Source organism: Carettochelys insculpta, chromosome 4 (assembly GCF_033958435.1).
Source record: "Carettochelys insculpta isolate YL-2023 chromosome 4, ASM3395843v1, whole genome shotgun sequence".
NCBI lineage: Eukaryota > Metazoa > Chordata > Testudines > Carettochelyidae > Carettochelys > Carettochelys insculpta.
Window position 1 is genome coordinate 69475657 of NC_134140.1, and position 26566 is coordinate 69502222.

Sequence of the window (26566 nt, forward strand, 5' to 3'; positions counted from 1 at the left end):
TTTGTACTGGCTTGGATGAAGATTTCCCTGCTGTTCTCTGAGGAGAAATGTCATCGTCTGAGTCAGAGGATCTTGCTGAGTCAGAGGCTGGAGTGAGTGAATGCAAAAGCCTTGAGCTATGCAAAGAGCCTTCGCTAAGCGTGGGGTGCCCAGTACTGAGGTGACAGTGATTTCCCCTGCAGCTGTATATTGTGGCATAAATGGCAGAGGGGGCATTGGTACCGGGGCCCCCTTTGTTGCCAGAACCAAGAGGACAGAAGCAGCTGTAGCTGTTCTAAGCGCTTTCACACGCTTTACCAGTGCCGGCTTGTCAGCATTAGCAGCTGCCAGTACTAGTGTACTGTTTGCAGAAGCTGGTCTTTGCTTTCTTTCCTGGTTTGCTCTGCGGTACCAGGATGGCGGCTGTATCAAAGAGCCACACCATATTGTTTGACGAGGGATGAGCCCTCTCCCTTTGTTGCCTTTTGTCAAAGCACTCGAGGCTGCTCCCTTAACAGCAGGAAGGGTGGCAACGCGGTGCTTGGAGCTGGTCAATTTCACCACCGGGGATACAGATCCAGAGGTACAGTGAGACCTCTTCTTAGCTCCAAGGGATTTCCCCTTGTATCTAGGGCTTGTCACAGTTAAAGCCCTGTCAGTAGTCTCAACCTCCTGTGAGCTGTGCCTGAAGTGGGAGTCGTTGCAGAGAGCCATCTCCATCTGACAGATACGGAGCTGCTGTTGCCTCGCTCTCCTGGACTGTTTTGTCAATTTCCTACAGCGTGGGCAGCTGTCTGTGTTGTGGTGCGGGCCCAGGCACCATATACAGAAAGAGTGTCCGTCAGAAACTGAAATGGACAGGCCATAGGCTGAGCACTCGTTAAAACTCCGCGAGCTGAACATGAGTGAAACTGACGAGACTGGCTGCGCTATGAAGCGGAGCCGCTGAAAGCAGCTGGAGCCACTTGGGAGAAGCTGTGTCTGCCACTGTATTTAGTTGCTATTTAAAAATAAGTTGTTCTGCTTTTGATTTTTTTTTCAGGCGACTGAGGGAGGGGCTGCTCTCATGACTGAAGCCAGTGGCGACTGGAGAAGAACTAAAGAGCCAGCTGCCCGCACGTGCGCAGTAAGTTCCACAGCTGTCTCATGCCTGTGCCCTACACACGCGGGCAGCCGGGGATGAGGTGACACAGCTACACGCACACATCTTCAGTCAGTGGGCTCAGTGGCACTGATGCACCTAAAGGTGGAACACCCTGAGGGACACTCAAACTTCTGGTAGTAAACACTGTCGTAGGTAGGGTACTGGACTACACTGAACACTGATCTGTTCCACTTTAACAGTTCCACTGTACATGACAGAAGGATTTGGTATTTCAGAACTTCAGAGCTCACAGGGTAGAGCACAGATCCACCTGGTAATGGCCAGAATGCTTCAGTGGAAGTAAAAATGTGACAATAACTAAAAATAAAATGACCTAGGAGGGACATAGGCCAACTTTTCAAGAATATTTAGGTGCCTGAAGATGAAGATAGGCACCTAATGAAATTTTCAAAAGTACACAATGATTTGTAACAGTTAGAAATTTTAAGTTTCTTTTACCCTGGGTTGGAGAGCAAATGAAGAAAAAGAAAACTTTGTACCTCGGGATAGGCTCTTAAGCAGGCAGGAACAATGTTCACATCAACCCACCGCCCACACCAGTGTTTCTCAACCCTTTTTTTTTTTTTTTTATAAAGTACCCCCCCCCACACACACACACATGCACTCTTTAACCCTAACACCCTCCCTTATCTAGAGCCAGGCACCCCCAGCCCCCTCCCATGCTTTAAACCAATCCCCACTCCCCTCTTCCAGAGCCAAGCACCCACAGCCTCTTCCCCCACCCGGCTGTAATCCAATGCCAGCAACTTACCAGAGCCGCCACTGCCATCACCACTGGCACGTGTTTCTCCCTCGAAGCACTGGGGAGGGATATGTGTGCGGAGTGGTGCTCTCACGGCTCAGAGCATTTGATTTTTCAAAGAGCCACATGTGGCTCGGGTGCATATACTGCCCCCTCCCCCTCCCAGACTTCTCTCACGTTCTGGGGTCGGCAACCTGATAGCAGAGCAGGGAGCCCATCTGAGGCAGATCTGTGGCCAGGTCTTGCCCGGGCGGGGCTTTTGTCAGGGGGCTCACAGAGAGCCATAGAGGAGTCAGCAGCATTCGGGGCTACAAATGACTCGTTAAAAAGCCTCACGTGACTGCAAAGCCACAGGTTGTCGACCTCTGTGCTAGGGATTTAATAGTCTAATTTTAGAAATCCGTTTATTTATGAAAACTGTAGCCTTAAAATCTGTATTTGGATGTTACTATCAAAAAGAAATTACCTCCTGCAATGGAGAGCTGGTTCCCATGGTTGTATATCCAGAAACCCTCTTCAGTTTCTGTTGATCAACAGTTGAGCTGACTCTTCTTTCAGCTGATTCATAGCTCTGATCACTGTAACCCCAACTGTGCAGAATTAGCTTCATAGGAGCCCCAGAAATTTATATCTGCAACATAGAATAAAATGTTCATCCTTGTTACTCTGGATTTTCACTGAACTCACTGCACATTCCTGTAGCTCTTTGTAAAAATACAAACTAAGGAATCACTTTGTACTTGTTATATGTTTAAAACCACATAAAAGACCATCAGAAATCAATAATTCTTCTCTGAGTGCTTGTTCATGTTCATTCAATGGAAGTGTCTATGCTTGCCACATGCACTGGTGCCAGGAGATTTTCCCTTAGAAAAATAGGCTTAATAGGAGAGCCAGGGCAGGTACACCTGGAGTGGCACACTTATGCTGTGCAAATTAGGGAACCTCCAGCTCCCCTCCACCCTCAGTTCTTTCTTGCCACCAGTGATGGTGTTTGGAGGCTGGTTTCCAGACTGCTCAGTGGCCACAGGCCTGACCATCCCAACAGTACCTCTGGAGCTGGTGGGTGTTTCCCACGCCATCCCAGGTACCACGATCCATAGCCTGCACATCTATGGCACCATTGGCCTCTGGCACCAGCAGTCTTGAGGGCTCTCACCCCACAGATGTAACAGGAGGTAGAGGCATAGCCTCCCTTCCAGGGCGCTCTCCATTTTTTCCATCCATGGGTGGAATTTACTTTTGTTATGTGCTCCAATGCATGTGCAGATGTGCACCGCCAACAGAAACATATGCTGCCCATGGGTGGCTGTGGGCCATCTAATCTTTTGGGCAGCACCCGAATCTCTCCTAGGCAGCTGCCCGAGCGTTCAGCTTACAGGGAACACTGGATGATGCACAGGCCCACCAAGAAGTCATCGAGAGGGTAGCCACCAACCTGAACCCTCTTTTGGAAGAACTTGAGGAACCTGGGCAGATCTGCTAGGTACGTGGTTGCAGTGGGAGAGACAGATAACAAGGTTTGAGGGCAGAGGTGAGCCAAGGGTTCAGGAACTGTTCCTGGACCTGGTTAATGAGGAACAAAGGCAGTGTTTGTTTGGGAAAAGCCAAAAATGGGGAATTTCTTGCTAAATTTGCTGACCGATTTGAGCAGTCACATATCGCACCTGAGAAGAGAACCTCAAACAGAGGGGTTGAAGTCTGGGGGGAGGCAAGGACCCCACTTTACCCTGGGAAGCAGGATGACTGGGGGCAGGACATCCTTCCCAAGTTCACTCCCCAGTTACTGTCTCAGTTCTCACGTGGAGCCAGAAGAAACTAAAAACTGTTATCACTGGATTTCCCCCGACCACTTAAGGCAGGGGAGGAGGAAGAGGGTGGCTCACCCCAATTGGCCTTCCCTTGCTCCGCCCTCAGGGCTACTTCATTTTCAAGACACGCCTCTAGCGTGCAGAGTCAGCACTTCGGCTCTTCAGACTCCAGCCAAGAGGTCGCAACATTCATTGCTCCCACGCCTGCTTGGTTTGGAGAAAGTAAGTTGACAAAAGAGCCTTCACCCCGTGCCCTTCGCTTCTTTCCAATCTTCCGAGCCCTGGTGAGAAGTGGGGAGGGGGCGCGTGGGATGGGAACAAGGAAGCGTGTTGAGAAGAAAACCCCACGCACGCCCTGGTACAATGGGCCGCTGCTCTGTTTCTCCCCTCCACCGGCTGCTGCTGCGCGTAGAAATCCAGAGCCAGGGGCGTTCGCCATGTACCTGCCCCTCCTTTGGAGGCTGCTGCTGTTTTCTCCGGCGCCTTTGCAAAGGAGTGAGTCTGGGAGCAGCCTCCTCCAGCGGCAGCTGCTCCTCCCCTGCAATTCAGGTTAGGGAGGGGGCGGGGGCGGAGAGACTGATAGCAGCCGGTGGGCCCCAAAGCTCCCCAGCAACCAGGTTTGCACCAAAGAGCTTGTCTTGGAACAGTGCAGACCCTGGGCTTCTTAAAGGGGCAGGAGCCAGAAACTTTTATATTGTCAGGTGTCTTTTTTTTCTCTCTCCAATCTAATTCACTGTTGCAGAGCAGGAGTCAATTGTAAGGATTGCAAACAGCAGGGCAGGTGCTGTGGTACCTGCAGACTTGCAGTGTTCTCTGGGCTATTTACAAGTCTGAAATGAGACATTGCAAGCGGTAAACCTGAGAGCCAAGTCTGCTTCAAAAAGTCTGGAGGATATAATGGGAACTTAATCTGGGGTTCTACTCCCCAAGGCTGCTGGAGCAATATTCATAGTGGGGGTGCTCTGAGCTTGTGAACCAAACTGGAAAACCCTGGTGCCCCTAGTTCAGCACCTGTGCCCAGTCCTGGATTTTCACCCTTTATCATGGCATTCAGCTAACTGTCCTCGGACATAGGTCCCCTTGGACAAAAGGCTGCCTATCCAGTAGTGATCAACACATAGAACTTCACTTTGTCCAAAGTGCTGCAGCAACAGATTATTTACAAAGGGGAATATACAAACAACAGTTTTAAAAAAGCACGCTGGTCTTCACTGTAATTTTGTTCAACTCCTACTGGGTGAGCCTCACCAGCTGAAGACATGTTCCTTTTTCACTGCTATCTCTAGTTCTTCTGCCTATTCCCAACTTGCTATATTGTTCTAATTTGCCACTTAAATAATTTTCCAATCATTTTTACTATCTTCCTGTTCCAGTGACTTTGATTATTTTTTTTCCAGAACAGCTCTTTAGCATGCTCTTTTCTAGAGCTGTATTGTAATGGTGGCATTTCAGTGCAAAGTGGAAAAACAAATATTAGATAAGAAGGAAAGCTGTGATGGGGAGCAGCGAGAGGATCAGGCCTTTTTTGATGGTTCTAATTTTATTTTGCCATCCAGAACACAGCAAAAATGAGCTGTGGTTTTTAGTAAGACAAGGTTGTGAAAGACGAATGCACTTCTAGTCCCCTTTATGCAGTACAAGCTGCCTTAAATGGTACCATGTCAAAAGTGCTTCCACATTTTCCCAGACATGCTCGCAAATGTTAAACATGCTCTAATATTGCACTATTATTCACTGCATTTAGTAAATGAACCCAATAGTTACTGAACGTTTTCATTTGTTTCCTTTTCTACAGCAGCTGTGTGACAGACCCAGAGAACTAGTGTATTGCTTGTATCAGCATGGACTACTCCCGATTTCTCTCAGTAGTAAGTGCAGCACGACAGCCAAATATTTTAAGATATGCAAGTGAGTATAAAAGTATTTCATCTTACCTGATTAATGTCTTCCATGTACTAGTGACTTCTTTTCTGTAGTCAACCCTAGTCTGTGCCTACACTACAGGGTTGTGTTGACAGAAGGGGCCTTCTGCTGATACAACTCAGGGAGTATCCACATGCATAAAGTGGTCCGTCAACAGAGTCTTGACAGAACCCTGTGTTTGTCCCAACAGTGTTATCTCTCAAAAATTTGAGGAATAATGCTTCAGTCGACAGAAGTGCAGCGTAGATGCTTGTTCTGGGTGACCATCTGCCCTGTATTAGGTGGGACGGTCCCATATTTGGAACACAAAAAGTCTTCCCTACTTCTTTTTAAAAGGGACTCATTGTCCCATATTTGGGCTGCCCCCCTGCTGACCTTTGCTGCCAACAGCTGCGCAGGTGCAGCTGCTGATGGGAGTCACTTCCCCAAGCCTCAGGGAAGCAGCGGGTGCATGGGGAGGTGTCGCATCCCTGCTGCTTCCCCAGGGCTCTGGAGGAGGGCCAGCGGCTGCTGCTTCCCCAGGGCTCTGGAGGAGGGCCAGCGGCTGCTGCTTTCCCAGGGAGCACTGGCAGCTGCAGCTTCCCTGGGGCTCCGGGACAGGACCAGTGGCTGCCGCTTTCCCAGGGAGTGCCAGCGGCTGCCACCTGTTTCCTGTCTGTTCAGGGTTTGGTGGAGCTGGGAGGAGCTACCCCTCCCACCTGTATCTCCCTGTACCATATTTGGGACAGGGACATATGGTCGCCCTACACTTCCGTCAACAAAGAGGGCTTCCAGCTCAATGAAGAGCCCTGTTCACAGAGCTTCTGGTCAGCTGTTCTGTTGACAGAGAGCAGGGCAGTCTGACTCTTCTCTGCTGACAGAGCAGATTGCTCTGTCAATCTGCTTTTCCATGTAGATGCACTCTGTTGACAGATGCTTGTAGTGTAGATGTAGCCTGGTGGAATCAATATGACTGAAAGCAGACAAATAGGAAGGTTCATTCATCATTCTGCAGTTCTATAAATATATGTTAACAGTAAGAGATATCTGCTGTTACTTCAGGAACTGTGGTTTTTGTGAATGAAGGTCTCTTTAAATTTCACAGAATTTGGCTGATTTGCGCCCACCAAATAAACTGCACTAAAAGGAAGCCATTTCTGTTTTTCTAAAAAAGTACTGAAAGGTTATAAAAAGTTTAGGTTTTTTTTTTTTTTTTTTTTGCAGTGTACATAGAGTAAGTCTCATTACTAAAGTGACGCATCAAAAATTGTAACAGTGTACTAAAGCCTTCATTTTCCATACTTGAAACCTGAGGAGCTTCACAAAGCATATGTAATCCACAGAGATGCCTACAGCTTATTTTAAAATAAGTTTATGCTAAATTACTAAAACAGACAGTAGCTGCTAAATGCAAATGTCCCATTCCCAAATCAGCCTTTACACAGAGTTGTCCTTTGCAGCTTTAAAAGAGTAAGATTGTGTGTCTCAATTTTTAGTAGAAAAGAAACAGTACCAACCCCCAGACTTTTAAGATGCCTTGAGTCTTTACAGAAGTTCAAAGCTTGATCTAAATGTAACAACTCAACCCATCTCTTATGCTTTATAACTAATTTTTTACACATGTCCAAGTCACAGCTGACAATTTAATCAAAACCTATCACAATATTGGCATTTTGACAGCTCCTCACCAAAACACAACATTTTCATTTATTGGCAGGAAAGCCTATAGAAGATAATTGCTCAGCTACAGAAACACATGAGAAGTGTTCTTGCAGGAAAATAATGTATACCACTGTGCATCAAGAACAAACACATTTACTTCCACATATGACTATAACCTATTAAGTAGAGTTGGACACACTGTAACAGGGTATTCTCTATATCATGCTGTGTGTAATCTCCAGTGGATGATTTCTTCCCTATGTTCACTACAGGTAATGTGATACACAGGAAACCCCCAGTAATCGTGATCTCAGGAGGCATCCCAGATCCCAGCTATTTCCCATTTAAAACAGCAACTTTCACTACTGAAGATGGAACTACCATTGAAATTGGGGAGGCATTGATGAAGAGAGCTCTCCAGTATTCTGACACAGAAGGGTACTCTTCAAAAACTATGTCACACTGCGTGATCAGTTTAGTGTCTGGTCCAAGCTGAATAAAAAGAGCTGATCTTTTTAATGGAATACTCATTTACTTAGAGATTGAGTTTAAGTGGATGTATTTTAATCTTCAGTACAAACAAACATAAAAACAAACTGGGTCATTGTTTATTTTTCAAATAATTTTTCCATATTCTAGTATTCAATAAGGAAAACTGAATTGTTTCATTGGATCCATCAGCCTGTTTGTCTGTTGTAAGGACTGAGCTGATCAAAGTATGGCATTTTTGTTCTATGGAGAATTCTGATATTTCAAGGTTTTCATAGCAAATAGGGACCAAAAGTCAAAATATTGAATCTTTTCACAGAATAAAACATTCTGACTTTTTTTCTATTTGGATTCAGACAGTGGCGGAGATGGTGATGATCCTGAAAGGTGGAGTCTGGCAAGGAACTCTGTCCTACTAGGAAGAATAGGGTCATGATAGGTCTAAAAATACACTTCCTATCAGCTCGCATGGTAATGTAGGCAGATACTGAAATTACCCACCTGGCCTGAGACAATATGCTTCATTCCAATTTTGCTTACAGATAATTCGGAAGAAAGTTTTCTTTTGTTTTGGAAAACTTAAACCACGCCCCTTAACCCCCTTTTTTTTTCCATGGGAAAAAGGTTCATTCCAAGTATGACCCACTTTAGTTTTTTCCTCTCTGAACTCTTATCCAAGGCACCCTAACTACTTCATCAAATGCAAACTGTTATAAGAAACAACAGGTTCATTTGAATCCAGTAATGTTTGCCTGAGTAAGAACTGATCCTGCAGTCTCTAAGGCTATGTCTACGCTACGGCAATCTTTCAAAAGAAGATTTTTCTGTAAGAGATCTTTCGGAAAATCTTCTTTCAAAATATCATGACCATACACCAAAAGCGGATTAAAAGATTGATCTGCTCTTTCAAAAGAGAGTGGCCACACAGCCCTGGCTGCTCTCTCGAAGGAACAGGCCAGAAAATGCCACGGACAGGGTTGCATGGCTTGCAAGCAATTCCAGGAGCTCTGGCCATGCTCTCCCTTAAAGGACCTCTCCCAAACAACCCCATCCCTGCACACACACAGGCCTGCCTTGCACACAGCTTTGCAAAGTTTGTGTGATCCTGAAGCTCAGCGCTCAGAGCCATGGACCTACAGCAGCCCTGGACCCGCATGGATGCCCTTGTGACTGCTGGCCACCCTCCTCCAGTGCTGAACCCTGTCCTTGGGGCCCCCAACCCACCATGGCCCCAGCTGTGCCCACCTCCAGGGGCCAGCTAGTGCCTCTGGAGCCATCTGTGCAGCTCTGAGTGGTGGAACCAGCTGGTCCTGAGCAAGTGGGACAACACAGTGGCTGCAGAATTTCCATATGAAGAAAGAAAACTTCATGGAGTTCTGCAGTTGGCTCGCTCTGCTGGCCAATACAGGCCACCCAGGTGTGGCCCATCCTGACTGTAGAGAAGCACATGGCCATCACCATTTGGAAGCTCGCTACCCCAGACAGTTACTGCTCTATGGGGCAGCAGTTCGGGGTGGGCAAGTCAACCATTGGTGCCACCCTCAAGGTAAGGCACTCTCTGCTCACTGGCCTGGCATGGGGAGTGGAAAGGAGCCTCCTGGGCAAAGGGGACCCTTGGGGCCAGGGGTGCGATTTGGTGGGGTGGGGAGGCTGAGCCCCAGGGGACTGTGACACCCCACCCCTACACAGGCCTGCTACCAGCAGGGTGGCCTCATGGGGTGGGTGTGTGCCTGGAGAACCCTGGGGAGTGAGGGGGCTGGGAAGGGGCAGGGGACCCTGTTGGGGCCAGGGGCACCCCTCTGTACACTCAGGAGTGTGCTTGTTTGCTGTCATCACCTGCAGGGGACAGAGATCAACTAGGTGCTGCTCTGAAGGCTCACCCGCCTCAAGGACCTGGGCGCAGCCATCGCACATTCACTCCCCTTGGTTTCCCCCACTGCTTTGGCACGATCAGTGGCACCCATATCACCATCCAAGCCCCGGACCACAGCGCCAGCTGCTACATCAACCAGAAGGGCTAACACTGGGTGGTGCTGCAGGCCCTGGTGGACAACAGGGACATTAGACATTTACATGGGCTGGTCAGACAAGGCCCACCACATGGTCTTCTGCAATTCAAGCCTCTGCTGGAGGATGGAGGAGGGGACCTACATCCCCCAGAGGGAGCTTGCACTCAGGGACATCACCATGCCCCTATGTATGGTGGGTGATGTGGCCTACCCTCTTGAGTCCTGGCTCATGCAACTGTACACAGGCCACCCCGTCCTACCCAGGAGCTGTTCAACAGTCACCTCGGATGGCACGCTACTCTGTCAAGTGTACCTTCAGCTGCCTGAAGGCACGATTCTGTTGTCTCTTCATTCGCCTTTATGTCAGCATGCACAATGTCTCCCAGGTCGTGGGGACGTGCTGTGCCCTCCACTCCCTCATCAAGGCCAAGGAGGAGACCTTCCTTCAGCTGCGGATGACCAAGGCTGGCCCCAATTACAGCCAGCCATGGCCCCTGACTATCAGGCCCAACACAATGAGCTCTGGCTCCAAGAAGCCCACTGGGAGGCTTTTACCTGCCTGCCCCAGTGACCCTTCCTTGGGCAACCCCTGCAGGCTCATATGGCTGCATTTTCCACCCCCTTGTCAACATCATAATCCCTCCCACCCATCCACCCCTCACCCTGTCCCCCACAAGAACGAGGGACAGGGGGAATGCTGGGAAAATAAACAATGTATATAAATAGCATAGAACTTTTTAAACAAGAACAGTAATCTCAGAACTATGTACGGGGGAATTATACACATTGTGGTGGGGCCTGGGAGGGGGTGGGGCACCTGAACTTGGAAGGGACTTGGGGACCATAAGCCTCTGTGGGGGTTGCAGGCTGTGACCCACGGCATCTGTGGCAGCCCCTTGCACCCTGGGTGTGAGGTACACAGCAGGGCTGGGATGGGGCCAGGATCATGGGGAGGTAAAGGAGTGTAGCGGGCTTGGACTCAGCAGGGAGGAAAGCGGGTAGGGCCCACTATGGCCAGGATGCAGCTGGCAAGGCCCTGAAAGGAGCAGGTGGCAGGTCACATGGGCTAAGTGACACTGTGTCTCATTTAAGTCAATGATGGAACTACCAATAAGAAGAGTAAGAGCCAGTACTTTTTTTTGTTGTTGTTTGTTTGTTTTTTTTAAAAGAGGAGGAGTCAGAACAGCTCCTCACCTCCCCCCCATTCCTGTGGCTAGGGCTACTGGAAGGGTGTTGGAGGGGTTCCCAGCCCTGCTCTGCTGTAGTGTGTGGTGGCTCTGATGCCCAGCCCTCGGGCAGCCTCCTGGCCCCTGTGCTGCTGTGGAGCTGGCAGGGGCTGCGGCTCCTGGCCCCACTCTGAAAAGGGTTGGTGGTATGCCATAATGGTGCATACTGTAAAAAAAAAACCAGCCCACTGGTAAGAACTAATCATGATAGTAAGGAGGAGCAGAGTCATTCTCTAGAGCAAGCACTTCAGGATTTAATCTAAAAGCTCTTATATTTAACAATGGTTACACACAGGTTGTTCAGAAATCATGGTTGCATGCGGTGGCTACAAAAAGATGCTACTGAATAAAGGTCTCTGTAGTTCATAAAGTGCTACGTACACAGTGGACAAATTAAGAAATTAAACTTGTATTTCAGAATTCCAGAGTTGTTGGCCTGGCTAAAAGATTTACAAATGAATCTCCACAATCCTCCCACTGCCATGTACTGTCCTGATCAGGGCCAAATGGCGATGTGCATCACCACCGGCAGCCAGGATGGCTTGTCTAAAGTAAGACTGAAAACAGAATCTGTACTGTCACAGATATGTTCCATAAACTATGTACTTTATTAATTATAATTAGCTCACAACAAGCATAGCCCTGGGTTGATTCTCTTCACTCCATCTAAGTAATGTAATTGTCACCTAACACTGAAATATTAATAAACACAGATCTGCTGCTTGTATGAAGTAATGCGATTTTTTATTAGATTCTGTAATTTGTTAGATTTTGGTTCAATGGCACAAAAGATTTGAATATGTTTTCACTTAAGCAACTAATTTTGAATGGCACAAAGTGCTACTTTATTATACCTCTTTTATACAAGGAGAGATTATACAACATGGGTGAAATCCTGGCGCTAGTAAAACTCAATGGCAAAATTCTCATTGGCTTCAGTGGGGCCAGGATTTCATGCTCTGAATCTATCTGTATTTGCCTTATTTTCAGCAGTAGCCAATGAAAACTAGTGGCTCACAGCCAGAGGTATGCATACTTCTGGGAGCACACAGATACCTTTCTGGGAGAACATCAATTAAACTAGATATTTGCTTAGTTTTATACTTGACCATGTAAAAAGTACAGTCAGGTCAGAACAAACTAAAATTTCATGCAGAGAATGACTTGTTTATACTGGCCTATATTCTATTAACTGACATGTTAAGTACAATATTTGTATTCCAACTGATTTTATAATTATATGGTAAACATGAAAATGTAGGAATTTACTTTTACAGTCATTTTATTTACAGTTAATAGTGTGCTGTACACTTGTATTTTGTCTGATTTTTGTCAGCAATAATTTTTTTAAATGAGGCAAAATTTGGTAGTAGACAAGACAAATCAGACTCATGAAAAGGTCTCTGAAAAGACTGTGAGCCCATGATGTAATCATTGCAAATAATACAATCAGAATATGTAGCCATGTGTATAATATTCAGGAGGAAAGCTCACACTGCTGTAATATAATGTATTCTTATTGGGCAGGTGTTTGATATGCTTGTCAATCATGGAGATAATGTTCTTTTAGAAGACCCCAGCTATCCTATGGCTGTGTTATCAGTAAGTATTTGTTTTGTCTGCAAAGCAGTGCCAAGTTCCTCCTTAAGTCATGATGAAGAGGGAAAGTAGGCAGTAGGTAATTTCTCTCACTGATCTAAGTATGCATCACATGTGGGTTGTATCTATGGCTATCTGGCGATCTATACAATGCAGTAATATCCTATCTGTTTACCTCAGTAGTCATGGTTACACTTTGAAAAGCATCTTGCTCTCAGGCCTCTACTAGGTACAAGGCTGTATGTGTATTCGCATAGTGTTCAAGGCCAATGGATTTTGAAGGTATGAATTCTGACATGTAACCAAGATTTTTATAAATGAAAGCAGGGTGAATTGATTTAAATCATAATTTCAATCACCCAATGGAAAACCTTCAATTAAAATAATTGATCTTAATCAGCCTTTCCATTTGAATTGCAGTTATTTTCTAAAGAAAGGTAAATTCTCAGGGGTTGATACAACCATTAAAACATGTTGAATTACAAGAAAGAAGATGCTTTACACTACGTTTGGTACATCTTTTTGCTACATAGGATAGTACATTGTAACTGCACAACAGGGTCTACACTTGCCCCAACTTCAAAGGGGGCATGATAATCTGGGTGATGGGAGATTACTAATGAAGTGCAGCGGTGAATATGCAGCACTTCATTAGGCTAATTCTCCCCTGTGGCAACTTTGACATGTCAAACTTCGAAGTGCCAGCATGCATGTAGCTGTGGGCACTTTGAAGTGCCCGCACTACTTCGAAGTCCCTTTACTCTCCACAATTTTGCAGCCATGGAAGCAGCAGGAGTACCTGGATCTCCTTTTGAAAGGTAAGCCCTGGAGTTGAGGGAGGCAGCGAGGGAGGTTGAAGCCTAGTGGTGGGTTGAGGCTGTGGGGAGGGGGGCAGGGGGATTAAACCTAGGGTGGGTTGGCTGCGGGAGGTGGGGGGGTGGAAGGGTAGAGTTGAGCTGGAATCGTGTGCATGTGGTGTTTGAACCAGGGTTGGGGGGAGGGGGGTTTGACCTGGAGCCACATGGCAGGTTTGAGGGCCAGGGGGGATGTTGAACATCGACGTTGCCAGCCCTGGAGGACGTGTAGACGTTATTCATCGAAATAGCCTATTTCGATGTCGCCACATCAAAATAGGCTACTTCGATGTAGGCTTCACGTGTAGACGTAGCCAATGTGTGCCCATTAATTGGGAGTATGTATAAACATATGGACTGTGTTGCGAGAGAGGTTTTGGAACCTAAAATTGAGGATTCCACAATACTTATGAGTAACCACATCAGTGATTTTTGTAATGTACATTTGAGATTGTTTGAAGTTATTCTACAATTTCCTATTTCAGATCAAATTGAAGGTACAGAATTTTAAATTATTTTGGTGAAGCAAGCACAGAAGTTCAACGGCTTTTTTGACTTCTGAACTGCTGATTGGGCTACTAGATAGTGTGACATGCGTGCTCTTTCTATTAACAGCTGAAAGCACTGGGCAGCAACATTATCAAAGTCCCTACTGACCAGCATGGTGTTATTCCAAAAGCACTTCAAGAAATTCTTTCCAGATGGAGACCAGGAGATGCAAAGAAGCTGAACAACAATCTTCCCAAATTCCTCTACGTCATTCCAAATGGTAGTAATCCATCAGGAAGCACAATGACTACTGATCGCAAAAAGGAGATATATCAGGTATTCAGTGTGAATCTGACAGAGTTTTCATAAAGAGAGAATACACTCCTCCCTCGCTAGACGAGCACAATTGGTTCCTAACTTTTTGCTCATAGGCGAAAACTCATAAGAGGGACACTAAATTACCATTAAAATACTTGTAAAAGACTGATTGGTTCCAAGTGCTCGGAGTGGCAGCAGGTGGCACTGATTTTGAAAAGTCAGTGAACCTGGGGTTAGGAGTGGAGTAAAGGTTGGGGACAGTTTGGGGCCACGAGTGGGAGGTAGAGTGGGTTAAAACCTGTGGGCAGCTCAGGTGGAGGAGGTGGCCACTTGTACCTCCTAGCTGCACCAGAGGTAGCTGGCGGGGGCAGGGGGTTTGGAACAGAACAGGATGGGGTGAGTGTTGGGAGTGGGCTGTGGGGGGGTGGGGGTTGTGCAGGGAGCTGTGGGAATGTTGGGACTGGAGGGGGGGGTGATGTGGATTTTTCCGTGCCCCAGCCAGGGACCCCATGGCCAGCTTGGCTCCAGCCGCCAGGCTGCAGGTCTCCCTGTGGCTGGCTCAGCTACAGCTCCAGGGCTGCAGGTCTTCCCGTGCCCTGTCCAGGGACCCCGCCTGCCACTGTCGCCGCCACTCCCCCTCTCCCCGGGACCCTGCAGATCCAGCCACAGGGCTGCCTGACTTCCCCGCCCTGGGGGAACCCTGTGGCTGGAGCAGAGCCAGCTGCAGGGCTGCCAGGCTGTCTACTCCACTCCCCCTACTGGGGACCCGGCAGGGCTGCCAAACTCACCCCTCCACCCCCTGTCAGTGACCCCGCAGCTGGAATGCAGTCAGCCACAGGGCTGCCAGTCTCTCCGCCCCCCCACCGGGGATCCAGCAGCTAGAGCGCAGCCAGCTGGGGGGGCTGCTGGACTCACTGCCCATTCCCCTCCCGGGGACCCCGTGGGGCTGCCAGACTCCCCCACCCTCACCCCCATTGTCCTGCCATAGACCCAGCAGCTGGAGCGGAGCCAGCCGCAGGGCTGCTGGTCTCGCAGCCCCTGCCAGCGGCTGGCTCGCTTGTATTAGCGGGGGAAGTTCACTCATCTAGTGAACATTGATACCCATGTGTCTCCCTCATTTTAGCGAGCACTCATAAGTCAAGTACTCGTTAAGCGAGGGATGAATGTATTCTGTTTGCTATTAACTGATTTTATAATACAGAACTAGAATATTTTCCCAAGATAGTATGTTGATTCTGGGTTTACTACAATTATAAAAGACCTGAGCTGCAGATGTGTCTATTTCTGTTCTTTGTCATCCTATGTGGTCCTTTTCATGGCCTAAACCTGTTGGTCCAGATAATAATAGCCCCAGCTAGCCACTCAATCACTTACCCTGTTTTCCATGATCACTTTATTTCTGCTGTATAATAAAATAGGATCACATAATAATTGCAGGAAATAATTGTCAGTTTTCAAGACTCATGCCTCTTTTTTTTTTTTTTTAACCACTTTGGCCTCTTTTCAGCTTGCAAGATATTATGATTTCCTTATAATAGAAGATGATCCATATTATTTTTTTCAGTTTGAAAAGGTAATTTATCACTTGTGTTTCTTTGTATTCCTGTCACACACATTTCCACTTTGGCAAGGAGAAATGCATTTTCAACTGTCTAAGATTAAATAACAGTATTTACATGACTACTGTGCCCAGCAATCAAACATGTTGCATTTTACATATGGTCTGGCAGAAGCCAAACACATGACTCACCTTAAACTTTCTTTAGCATGACAGGAAAGTTGGGGTGAATGCATGCAAGCACCTTAAAGTAGTCGAACAAGTGCTTGCTAATGTTAGAATGTGCATCCTTGAAACCCATTTGCCTTTATGTCAATCCAGCTTTGTACATAAAACAACCTTGCACACATGTTGGTATTAGAGCTGCTTGCGTGTACATGGGTGTTTGTACTTCAACAGTACAGGTGTGATACGTGTGTTCATATACAAATGGATACAGTGCTATCTTAAGGTATCCTGCCAAGTCCCTGGCTAAGGAAGATTTAGTTCATAGCAGTCACATCAGTGAAGCACAGTCTACAGTGGGAGCTCCTCCACGCTTGAATAAGATGCAAAGTACAACCAGACACAACCACAACTATTGGCTAAAGCAGTGTGGAGGAGAATGATCAACCTAGATTCCTCCGAGGTACTGCTCTTATCCTGCTGTTCCCCAGTCCTTTGTGGAGACTTTATGCCACTGCTTGCTCTAGCTTAGTATGGTGGCTGCTCTTCCTAATCACTTTGTACTGGCCCCTGCACAGGGACGGACACAAGGAGAAAGAGGTTGCTTGCTGTGCTCATTGTCATAAGGCCAGTCACAATGTAGTCCAGAGTATTTTGTTCTCTTGTTGAGAAAAGAGTGATATTTTGCCATTATAAATGTCTACCTCTCAGTAAAATAAGGACCACAAAAGTACTTTTTTGTGTCTTTAAAGCCAAATGCACCAACATTTCTGTCAATGGATGTTGATGGTCGAGTGATCAGAGCTGACAGTTTTTCTAAAATTCTCTCTCCTGGGTAAGTCCAATTTGCAAATGATGTCTCATATGCGTTATTACACCAAAGCGTTATCATTCCCTCTATGCAGCTCTGATTAGAAAGACCCTCATCTCTTACTTTTATTCCTGCAAAACTATTTTGAAACTAGAATGTCACATACGGTAAAGCAAACTTTGTGAATGCCAATGCCATAAAGCTCATCTGAGGATCAGCAGCTCATGGCAGTGCCCTCAAGCACAAATGGATAACTGTGTTTCACTGCCATGCCCTTGCTTATATTTTCTTAGCAGTGCCAAACCCTAGGGAGCATTCTTTAGGCTGAAACTTTTTCTCTGTTTGTCATAAACATAATTTTGACACTTTTTTCCCTCTCCAAATTCCTTGGGATACAATAGGATCTGTTCTTTCATGGCTGAGCTTTGGATGGCCAGCAAGGAGTACCCTGTCAGTGCTTTAACTCTGCAAATGAGTCTGTTGTTTTGGGAACTCTCTGTTCTCAATCAGCTGTTTATCAGTTAACCTGCACATGTGCTCTCAGGAGACATTGTCCTTCAGCTTGTCAAAGGGCTTGTCTACACTAGCTCTCTACTTTGAAGGGAGGATGGTAAGCAGGGTGTTGGCAGATTATTAATGAGGTGCTGCAGTGCACATGCAGCACTTCATTAAGCAAATTCCTCCCTGCAGTAACTTCAAAATGTTAAACTTCAAAGTGCCAGCTCGCGTGTAGCCGTGGCTCACCTGCAAGTACGTCCAAGTGCCCAGGATACTTCAAAGTCCCTTTACTCCTCAAAATTTTGAGGAGTAAAGGGACTTCAAAGTTGCCCAGGCACTTTGAAGTACCAGCAGATGAGCCGTGGCTACACGCGAGCCGGAACTTCGAAGTTTAACACTTTGGAGTTGCCGCTGGGGCGGGATTTGCTTAATGAAGTGCTGCATATGCACCGCAGCACCTCATTAATAAATTCCCAACACCCTGCTTACCATCCTCCCTTCAAAGTAGAGAGGCAGCGTAGACAAGCCCAAAGAGTCTTAAATTCTATCCCTATGTAGATCTAATTTTTTGTATGGCATTTTATTTTGTGCTGATTACAAGTATATCAAATCAAAGCCAAGCTACTTTACACATTGCATAATACAATTGAACAATTGGATTTGGTCAAGATTTATGGACCACAAATTAAGTGATTGGTCAGATACTAAGAAATTACGTTGAATCCATGTAACAAAAATCAGTAATGTTTGTATTAATGTTTTTTTTCCCTCATAGGCTGAGACTAGGCTTTTTAACAGGCCCCAGACCTCTTATTGACAGAATTATTCTACATTCGCAGTGTTCTACGATGAATGTCTGCACTCTTGCACAGGCAAGTGCCATTGCACTGCTATATGACTGGAATGTTTTTAAAAACTAACTGCTTGATCCTGCTCTGTATACAGCAAAGCAAGACAATGAGCAGAAAAGCACCCATATAGATGGAAATGAGTCTACATGGTGGGCTTCTCAGGTATGCACTCATCAATAAAGCGTCCATCATGCTGTGCTTGGAGTCAGGAATGACACGGTTCAGCTGTATATAGGCATACAAAGTGATGAGTGCCATACCAAGCACTTTGCAACAGAGGATCTTCATACAAAGAGTCATGCATTCGACCGCAACAACATGACTTCTACCAGCTATATCCTAAAGATTATAAATTAAGGTGCAGAAAAGCTGTAGTAACTTGACCAAGGTTGTGTAAGACCAGGCCCACCGATGTAGGTGGGTAAAGCAGAAAATTGCCCCAGGACCCAGTGATACAAAAGGGTCTGGGGCTCTGGCCCCTACTGCTCCCACAGCAGTAGTGATGGCTGGTACCCCGGACCCTTTAAATAGCCACTAGAGCGCCATATGCGGCACACCTGGAGTGGCTCTGAGGGCTAGCTGCCCCTTCTCCCTGAGGCCTGGTCCCACCTAGGAGCACAGAGTCAAGCCTACCCTAATTTGCCCAGGGCCCAAAAAGTCTATTGGCTCCCTGGCATAAGACATGTAGTACTACAGGTTGCACCTCTAAAATCTGGTACTTGGTCATCCAGCAACATTCAACCATGGATGTTACCAGATGAGCGAGTAGCAGGCTGATGCAGGAGCAGGAGAGCTCTGGCAGCATAGGGGCCTGGAGGCCGCTGTAGCTGGGAGCTGCAGCCCCCATCTGTCCCGCAGTGGCAGGGGCCAGGAGGCTGCTATTGAACTGGGAGCTGGAGCCCCCACTGCCCTGTGGAAGGGCAAGGTCTGGCTGGAGCCCTGTGGCATCCCGTGTGAGGCTGGGCTGGGATCAGAGTCCCAGGAAGGGGGACTCAAGGCCGGGGCTGCAGCAGCCCTGGAGCTTGGCTGGAGAAGTCACGGACCTCCACTCATGTGGCAAATTCCCTTGTTTGGGACCTATCAGGTCCCAAGCGTGCAGGATAAGGGAGGTGCAACCTGTAGGTGAGATTAGAATCCTGATCACCTCACCCTTAATCCTCTGCTTTAGGCACAGGACCTCTCACCTCAAGGGCTGAGTTCTGCTCTCCGTTATACCCATACAATGTATGTCCTGGAGAGCAGAATCTGACGCTGTCATTTCATTCAGTATCACTGGTGGAAAACAGGACCATTCTGAATAGTGCATGACTATAAGCTCAGTACACTTTTGGAATCTTCGCAGGGACTCCCACTGAATTCGGTGGGCTTTCCAGGACTGGTTATGACATTAACTTTGCTGTTTTCTTCTCTAGATCGCAACATTAGAACTTTTTCACAAATGGGGACAAAAGGGCTTCCTGGAGCACGCAGACAGGTAATATGGTACTTCAGTTAAGGTGTATCTTTTTATTTCATAGCTCGGTTCTATTCTCTGAGGCGGCTGGGGGAAACCACTTAAATTCTGTGCCTCAGTTTTCTCATCTAAATATGAGAATAATATTCCTACCCTTGCAAAGTTGCCTGAGAACCAAGGTTTAAAAAATGCTACATACTATTATTAAAGTCTGTACTAGCTCCACTAACCACTCTGAAGCTCATTTTTTGATCAGTCCACAAAAAAGAAAAATTCTGAGCTGTATTTGTTGAAGGCAATGGCCCACTAATCCTTGGCATCGTGTTCTGATATATGAACCTTTCATGAGACTTGAAAAAAAGTTTCTCTGGCTAAAGCTCATTTTATATTATATAGGTCTACTTCATGACCCTGTGACAAGGTGCCCCTTGCCCTACTTGGCTCTTACACTTCTCCCCCTGGTTGGAGGGTTTAGGCTGCTCCCACCTCTGTTGTTCTGGCCCATTGGTCAGTCCCTTTCTCTCCCCTAGTCATAGCCAGGTCTGTCAGCCTTGCTGAGGGAGGGGAGCCCAGGTTCTCTTCCCTTCCTGGCTGTCTTTACAAGCACTCCCCCCACTCCTTATCAGTCTAGTCTTCTTCCTAACTGCTTTCTAATCTCATCCAGCTCCTCTCACAATCTCCTCCTGCTTGCTTCATTGGGAGGGTTTTTAAACCCTTAACAGCACACAGGCAATCAGATCATCTGGCTCCTATTACTTGACAGCAGTGCTTTTCACTTGCATTGCTGCTCTAGCTGCTTCCTAGCTCAGGCTGACAGTCTGAGGTTCTTTTCCCCACTTCCTAGCAGGGTCTGCCTGCCTGACTCTGTTACAACCTGTTAAAGTCAATGGAACAAATCATGTTGTCTTCAGAGCATGTTGGATAAGGCCGTAGATAGGACACAGAAGAGTGTTCCTTCCCACAGGATTATGCCCCTATGGGTTGTACAATGTATCTGCTACTGTTATTTTTTCCATTTTAGAAAGTCCACTACTCAATGTCTCTCTTTCTCATTACTTGCTCATTGCTTAGTTGCTCACCAGTATTTTTCTACTGGTTTTTCTATCTGCTCCTTGTTTCATTCTCTTTCTTAGGTAAAGTGGATAACAAATAATATCCATGTAAAATGTTCAAACTCATGGTGGTTGGGAGTCAAACTTTACAGTTCCTCCACCCTTACTTATCTTTGTTAGGTAATTTATTTAATTACATAAAAAAATAAAAACATATGTAGAAAACCAGACGGCTAGCCAGAGCAACCCAGAATAGCACTCACCACTGAGTTCCAGTTTTATTGTTTCTGAGTGACATACAAGGTAGCATTTAATAACAGTGTGACTGACTCATGTCCTCACTGTTCTTCAAAATAATGTACATGTCTGCTTTCAGGACAATGGAGTTCTACAGGAGCCGGAGAGATGCAATGCTTGCAGCAGCAGACAAATGGTTAAAAGGTCAGTGACTGCAACACACACTCATGAACAGACAAAAAAGCAGGAACTCCCAGGTAGTAATTCTTTCAGGGGATAATTATATTACCCAAGTGGCCAAGGGTGATGTCATGGTAGGGAGTCTACTCTAGACCACCTAACCAGGCATTGGTGAAAGGAGCTTTTTTAAAACAACTAAGAAAACCACCCAAAGCACAGGAGTTGGTGTTGATCAGGAATTTGAACTATACAAAGGTATGTTGAGGAAACAATACAGCAGGGCACAGAGTATTCCAAAAGTTCTTAGAATGCATTGGAGACAACTTGTTGTTATAGATAGTGGAGCAAGTGAGTAGGGACAAAACTGCTCTAGATTTGATTCTGACAAATAAGGTGTAACTGGTTGATATTTTGAACGTGGACAACAGTTTGGGTGAAAGTAATCAAGAAATGGCAGAGTTCAAGAATCTACAGAATGGTCAGAGGAAAAACAGCAGAATAAACCCAATGCACTCCAAAAAGGCAGATGATAGTCAATTCAGAATTAGTAAGATTACATGGGAAGCCAGCCTGTGGGGAGGAGGGGAAGCACCAGCTCAAATTACGTGGGGAGGATGTGGAATCTGTCACTGAAGGGTTTTAAGAACAGGTTAGATAAGCATCTGATAGGAATAAGGGGATTTCGATGTTTGTGGGGTCCTTTCAGATAGGACCCCTGTGTACATGAGCCGTGCGTGAGCAAAATGCAGCATTTTCAATAAGCTGCAGCGAGCAGCATGCTAATGAGGCACTGAATAATCATTTCAGCGCCTCATCAGTATTCTCTGATTTGGCCATTAGCATGGCCATTTTGAAGTTTCTCCCTAGGGTACATGTAGCCTCTGTGAGGACTCTTTCTTCTGGAAGGGCACATCATTCTAGAGATGGTATTTACAGGGTAAGAGGCTATGGTGACTGCCACTGCACTGTTAAGTCACATAGCTTTAGTGCCAATCTCCTGATACTCTACATTATATTCATCTGTCACATGCTTGTGTTTAACTAACCTTTAATTTATTTTATGGTTTTCTATTACTGTTAAGTTGTCAAATATTATTTGAGTTAAAGTAAATTGAATTGAGTATCTGACTTACCTGGAACATTTACTAATTAGAAACTATAGATTTACCCCAAGGAAAGACATGAAACATGAACTGCTTGGATACCTTCATAAAGGATCAAGGAGGCTAGGTCCACCATATTTGACCATTCAAAAATGAGGACACCCTTGAGAGGGAGTGTATCTGTATCAGTATCTACCACCTCACATTGTATTAATGTACTACGTATACTTTAACATTAATAAAGCATAAGTTGGTAGATGATACCGGGGTGTCCTCTTTTTGTATATGGTAACCCTAAAGAAGGCTAATATCTTTATGCAAATCAGTGCTTCAAAAAAAGCTAATGGAGTAGACTCCATATAATAATATGGGGCACTGTCTAAACTTGCATTCCTCTTTCGAAAGAGCCATACAAATGAGGGAAATCAAAAATGCAAATGAGGTGCAGATTTACATACCTAGTGCCTCATTTGCATATTCTTTTGAAAGAAGAAAAGCAGTGTCGACGTGGCTCTTTCGAAAGTAAACTTCAAAAGAACCCTTCTTTCCATTAATAAAAGGGAAGAAGGGTTCTTTCGAAGATGGGGTTTACTTTCGGAAGAGCCATGTCAGCACTGCTTTTCTTCTTTTGAAGGAAGCTCTTTTGAAAGAACATTCAAATGAGGTGCCCGATATGTAAATCTGCACCTCATTTGCATTTCTGATTCACCTCATTGGCATGCCTCTTTCGAAAGAGTAATGCAAGTGAAGACACAGTCTGGCTGAAATGCTGCCCCTATTGCTATCAATGGCAATATTCCCATTTTGGTGTTTTTCATTGCAGATGCAAGATATATTTTTATTCAATGTCCATCTTTTATCTGCAGGTTTGGCAGAGTGGTACATCCCTAAAGCTGGAATATTTTTGTGGATTAAGATTAAGGGAATTTCTGATACACACAAGATGCTTATGGAAGATACTCTCAAGAAAGGGGTAAGAAAAAAACTAATAATGGGAAATGGTTTTAAAGTACCTTAAACTTTATTTGGAATGGATTCCTGTTAGCTCTTAGTTTGTTGCTGAATTAGTAGAGCCCTGTGTGGATACAAAATGGATACAGATTGAACCTTGGCAGTCCAGCACCCTCGGGACCTGAGTGGGCCTGGACCAGGGATTTTGCCAGACCAGTAGAGGTCTAAGTTCTCCTGCTGGCCTCCAAACCCAACTCCTGGGCTCCCCTTCCATCACCCATGCCACTTCCCAGTTTTCTTCGACTACCTGGCTCTGCCCATGGTTCCCAGTCACCAGTTTCCCACGTGCCTCTGGTTTCACATTCCTGGCCACATCCATGGGTCACTGATTCCCCAGCTGCTTGCTTCCCAATACCAGCCCCAGCCACAGTGCCCCCTGCTGCTGTCTCCCTGGCTTCCACTGCCCCAGCCATCCATCCATCTCCCTGGCCATGGCCACAGCTCCCAGGCTGCCAGCTCCCTGACCCCTGCTCCCCAGCCCCAGCTCTCCTGCCCCCTACACAGCTTTGCAGTCCTGGTTGCCCACTCCAAGACATAGTTTAGCTGCAGTTACTCTAAGTTAAACAACTAGCTTGTCATTTTTTACAGGAGCCCAATATTCTTGTGATCAATGTTAATTTTCTTCCAATGCAAAATTGTACCAAGTCCTCATGACAAATGTGGGTCACTTTACAATCACATGGATGAAACCTATGTCTTTAAGGCCAACCGTCCATTCTGCTCTACAACTATTTTGTCATATAGCCCTGCATTTTATGCAGCCCCCTCCTATTCCCACTTCCTCCCCTGTAAAGAGAGCACTAATGCCACCTCCATGAAACACTAGATGAAATTCGCCAGTGTTGTAAATGGTGCTATACTGTTGTAAATGGTCATTTCAGAAGCTAGTAAAAAAAATGGGTGATATTTCTAATTCCAAATTCTGTTGGGGCCAAGTTCAACTTCTGGCCCAAGAAGACAGCTTTTTCAATTAAGTCAATGAGAATGATTAGTTACTCATACATTAATTTGACTACAGGAATGTTGTGGACGTAGCTACAATTCATGGCTAGTCTACTTCCTCCTCTCCCACTTTTTTCAACTTAGAGAAGTAAGTTTTTCAGTTTGCAGGCCTGCTAAATACCAGGTCAGTACAAGTCAGAGTTTAGGACGCATTAAACTTAATAACTATCCATTTTCTGACTAACTTGCATCTGACATATAATTTACATCATTATTTCTCTCTCCACTATATTTGGCCTGTAGACTCCTCTCCTATGGGAGCTATATTCCTTCACTGCAGGCTGAACATGGCCCTTGGATTTTACTTATTAGATAATGAAGCAAAGAATTCCTGAATCTGATAATAGTCATGGGATTGTTCTGCCTATTAGCTATGTCTAAAATTAGATAAACCTGGTACAGGTTGAACCTCTCTAGTCTGGCACCCTCGGGACCTGACCAGTGCCAAACAAGAGAATTTGATGGACCACAGGAGGTTAATATTGTCTAGCAGCATTACTAACATTTCCCCTGCTTACTGGGCTCTTAGAAAATATTTTGGGGTAAATAAGAGCTTGTCATGGCTCCTTCCCCACTCTAGCAAGATAAATGCAGAAGTGGTGGCCAGCAAAAGTACCTCCAAAACCTTATCCACCTGGTTTTGGTATAAACTCCCCTCCCAAAATCCTAAAATCCCTTAGATTTTGGGGATAACATTCGCTGCCACCACCCAAGTAATAATAAGGAAACCAGGGCGAGACTACTTGGGAAATCTCAGCCCCAAAAGTAAAAACCAGGACACAAACATTAACCAATACCAGGTTAATACAAAGAAAAAGAGAGAAATTTTATTATTACAACAATATTCATATTGCAAGCCCCATGACTAGATGGAAGAGTCACAAAGTAAAACACATGGGGAGTCTCCACCATGGGCCTAGAACTTAGCTACAAGGAGAGTAAAAGGACATTTCTAAAAAGTGCACAGACATCAGATCCACTACCCAAACCGTAAAACAATAAAGACTAATGGACTTATCTAAATTTTACCCTACTTACAGAAGATTGGGGGGCCTGTTCTTGGAGGGAGATATTCTGTGTCTGTCTCCCTCATGGCTGGAAAGAAGAAAAAAAAACAGAAGACAGAAAAAGGGAGGAGCCAAAAAATTCAATTCTTACCTACATTCCCATAGACCAACCCCACCTGGCTAAGGAGGTTAATCCTTTTACTCCCAGGCTGCTGGCTAACCTTCATGATCATGACAGAGCTAAATAACAGCACAGAACACTGAGAGCCAGGACTTGTGGCTACAAACAAGCTATATGGAACTGTGAGAAATTTAGCCAGACCCATTATAAGTGGACATCCAGCTCACTAGAATCATGCTGGGTCATAGGTGTTGCTGGACCAGAGTGTGTCAGACTAGAGAGGTTCAACCTGTATAAATATGAACATTTTCTGACACAAGATAGTATAATAATCATATTTTATGTGCCATCTTCTCAAACTTCCTTGCATTCAACATATTAACATCTGTCTTAGGTGTCTTTGATCCCTGGACGAGCATTTGATGTTGATAGCTCAGCACCTAGTCCCTGGGTCAGGTGTTCCTATTCTTTTGCTTCTCCCAACCAGATGGACAAGGTGAGTGTAACTTGTGCTGTTGTGCATCACTGAGATGACTGACTTGATCAGATTGTAATACTCATGTGAATTTGTTGTGTCTATTGGAGTAGTGGCATATATCTCCCTCTCTCTTGCTCTTCACTGGCTGGTGTATTGTTTACTATAGAACAACCTCACTAAATTATCACTGAGCAAATGGTTCACTAACTATGAAAATATGTTGTCTGATATTTAGAATTGCATTATTGCTTAAATTCTGAAGCATGAGATAGTGACCATAAGGCAAAAGTACCAGCTTACCAAGCCATAGCAAACTGGTGAAATCCAGATATGCCTTGAAGGCCAAATTCTTAAAGCGGTGTGCAGCGGTCAGGAAAGTGTGCTGTGTATATATACACACACACACACACACACACGCTTTGTGAAATATTGCTAAAATGCCTTGCAGCACAAAATGTACATGGAAGATCTGTAAAATAAAGGGATCAACAGTTTGATATCAGTGATCTCTGCATTAGCAATTGCTATCAGTACTACGTCAGCTCAAACCCCCCCCCCTTTTTTTTTCCCCTTCTTCTTTTCATTGCAGGCTTTCCAAATTCTGGCTGAGCTTATCAAGGAAATTGTCGAAAAGGATCAAGGCAAATTGACACTTTAGAAATGCATATTCATTGACATTTAGAAATTGTGTCTAATTTCACCTATAAAGTCTAAAGGCATGATTTTGTTCCCACTCTCTGTAACTACACATAACTTTTAATTTTATTCTTACTGGGCAAATTTGCCAAAATGCT

The 26566-nt window shown here is 45.5% G+C and overlaps 1 protein-coding gene across 1 annotated transcript; it reads left to right on the forward strand.

Annotated features, from left to right (window-relative positions):
* Positions 1 to 57: 57 nt before the first annotated feature.
* On the forward strand, positions 58 to 26566 carry LOC142012068 (kynurenine/alpha-aminoadipate aminotransferase, mitochondrial-like). The gene is made up of 17 exons (XM_074991867.1): positions 58 to 92; positions 1022 to 1105; positions 3241 to 3372; positions 3804 to 3919; positions 5493 to 5605; positions 7534 to 7699; positions 11404 to 11536; positions 12513 to 12587; positions 14054 to 14263; positions 15753 to 15818; positions 16721 to 16803; positions 18053 to 18149; positions 19541 to 19602; positions 21010 to 21074; positions 23020 to 23126; positions 25689 to 25790; positions 26362 to 26566. Exons 5-17 carry the CDS (start codon positions 5539 to 5541, stop codon positions 26428 to 26430), a joined length of 1302 nt encoding a protein of 433 aa, XP_074847968.1. The 5' UTR covers positions 58 to 92; positions 1022 to 1105; positions 3241 to 3372; positions 3804 to 3919; positions 5493 to 5538; the 3' UTR covers positions 26431 to 26566.

What these genes read in the sequence shown, in the direction of transcription:
- LOC142012068 (XM_074991867.1), top strand. Translation starts at nt 5,539, where the DNA reads ATGGACTACTCCCGATTTCTCTCAGTAGTAAGTGCAGCACGACAGCCA. An exon ending in GCCAGGATGGCTTGTCTAAA is followed by an intron (nt 11,537 to 12,512) that starts GTAAGACTGAAA and finishes CTTATTGGGCAG; the next exon opens with GTGTTTGATATGCTTGTCAA. An exon ending in GCAAAAAGGAGATATATCAG is followed by an intron (nt 14,264 to 15,752) that starts GTATTCAGTGTG and finishes GCCTCTTTTCAG; the next exon opens with CTTGCAAGATATTATGATTT.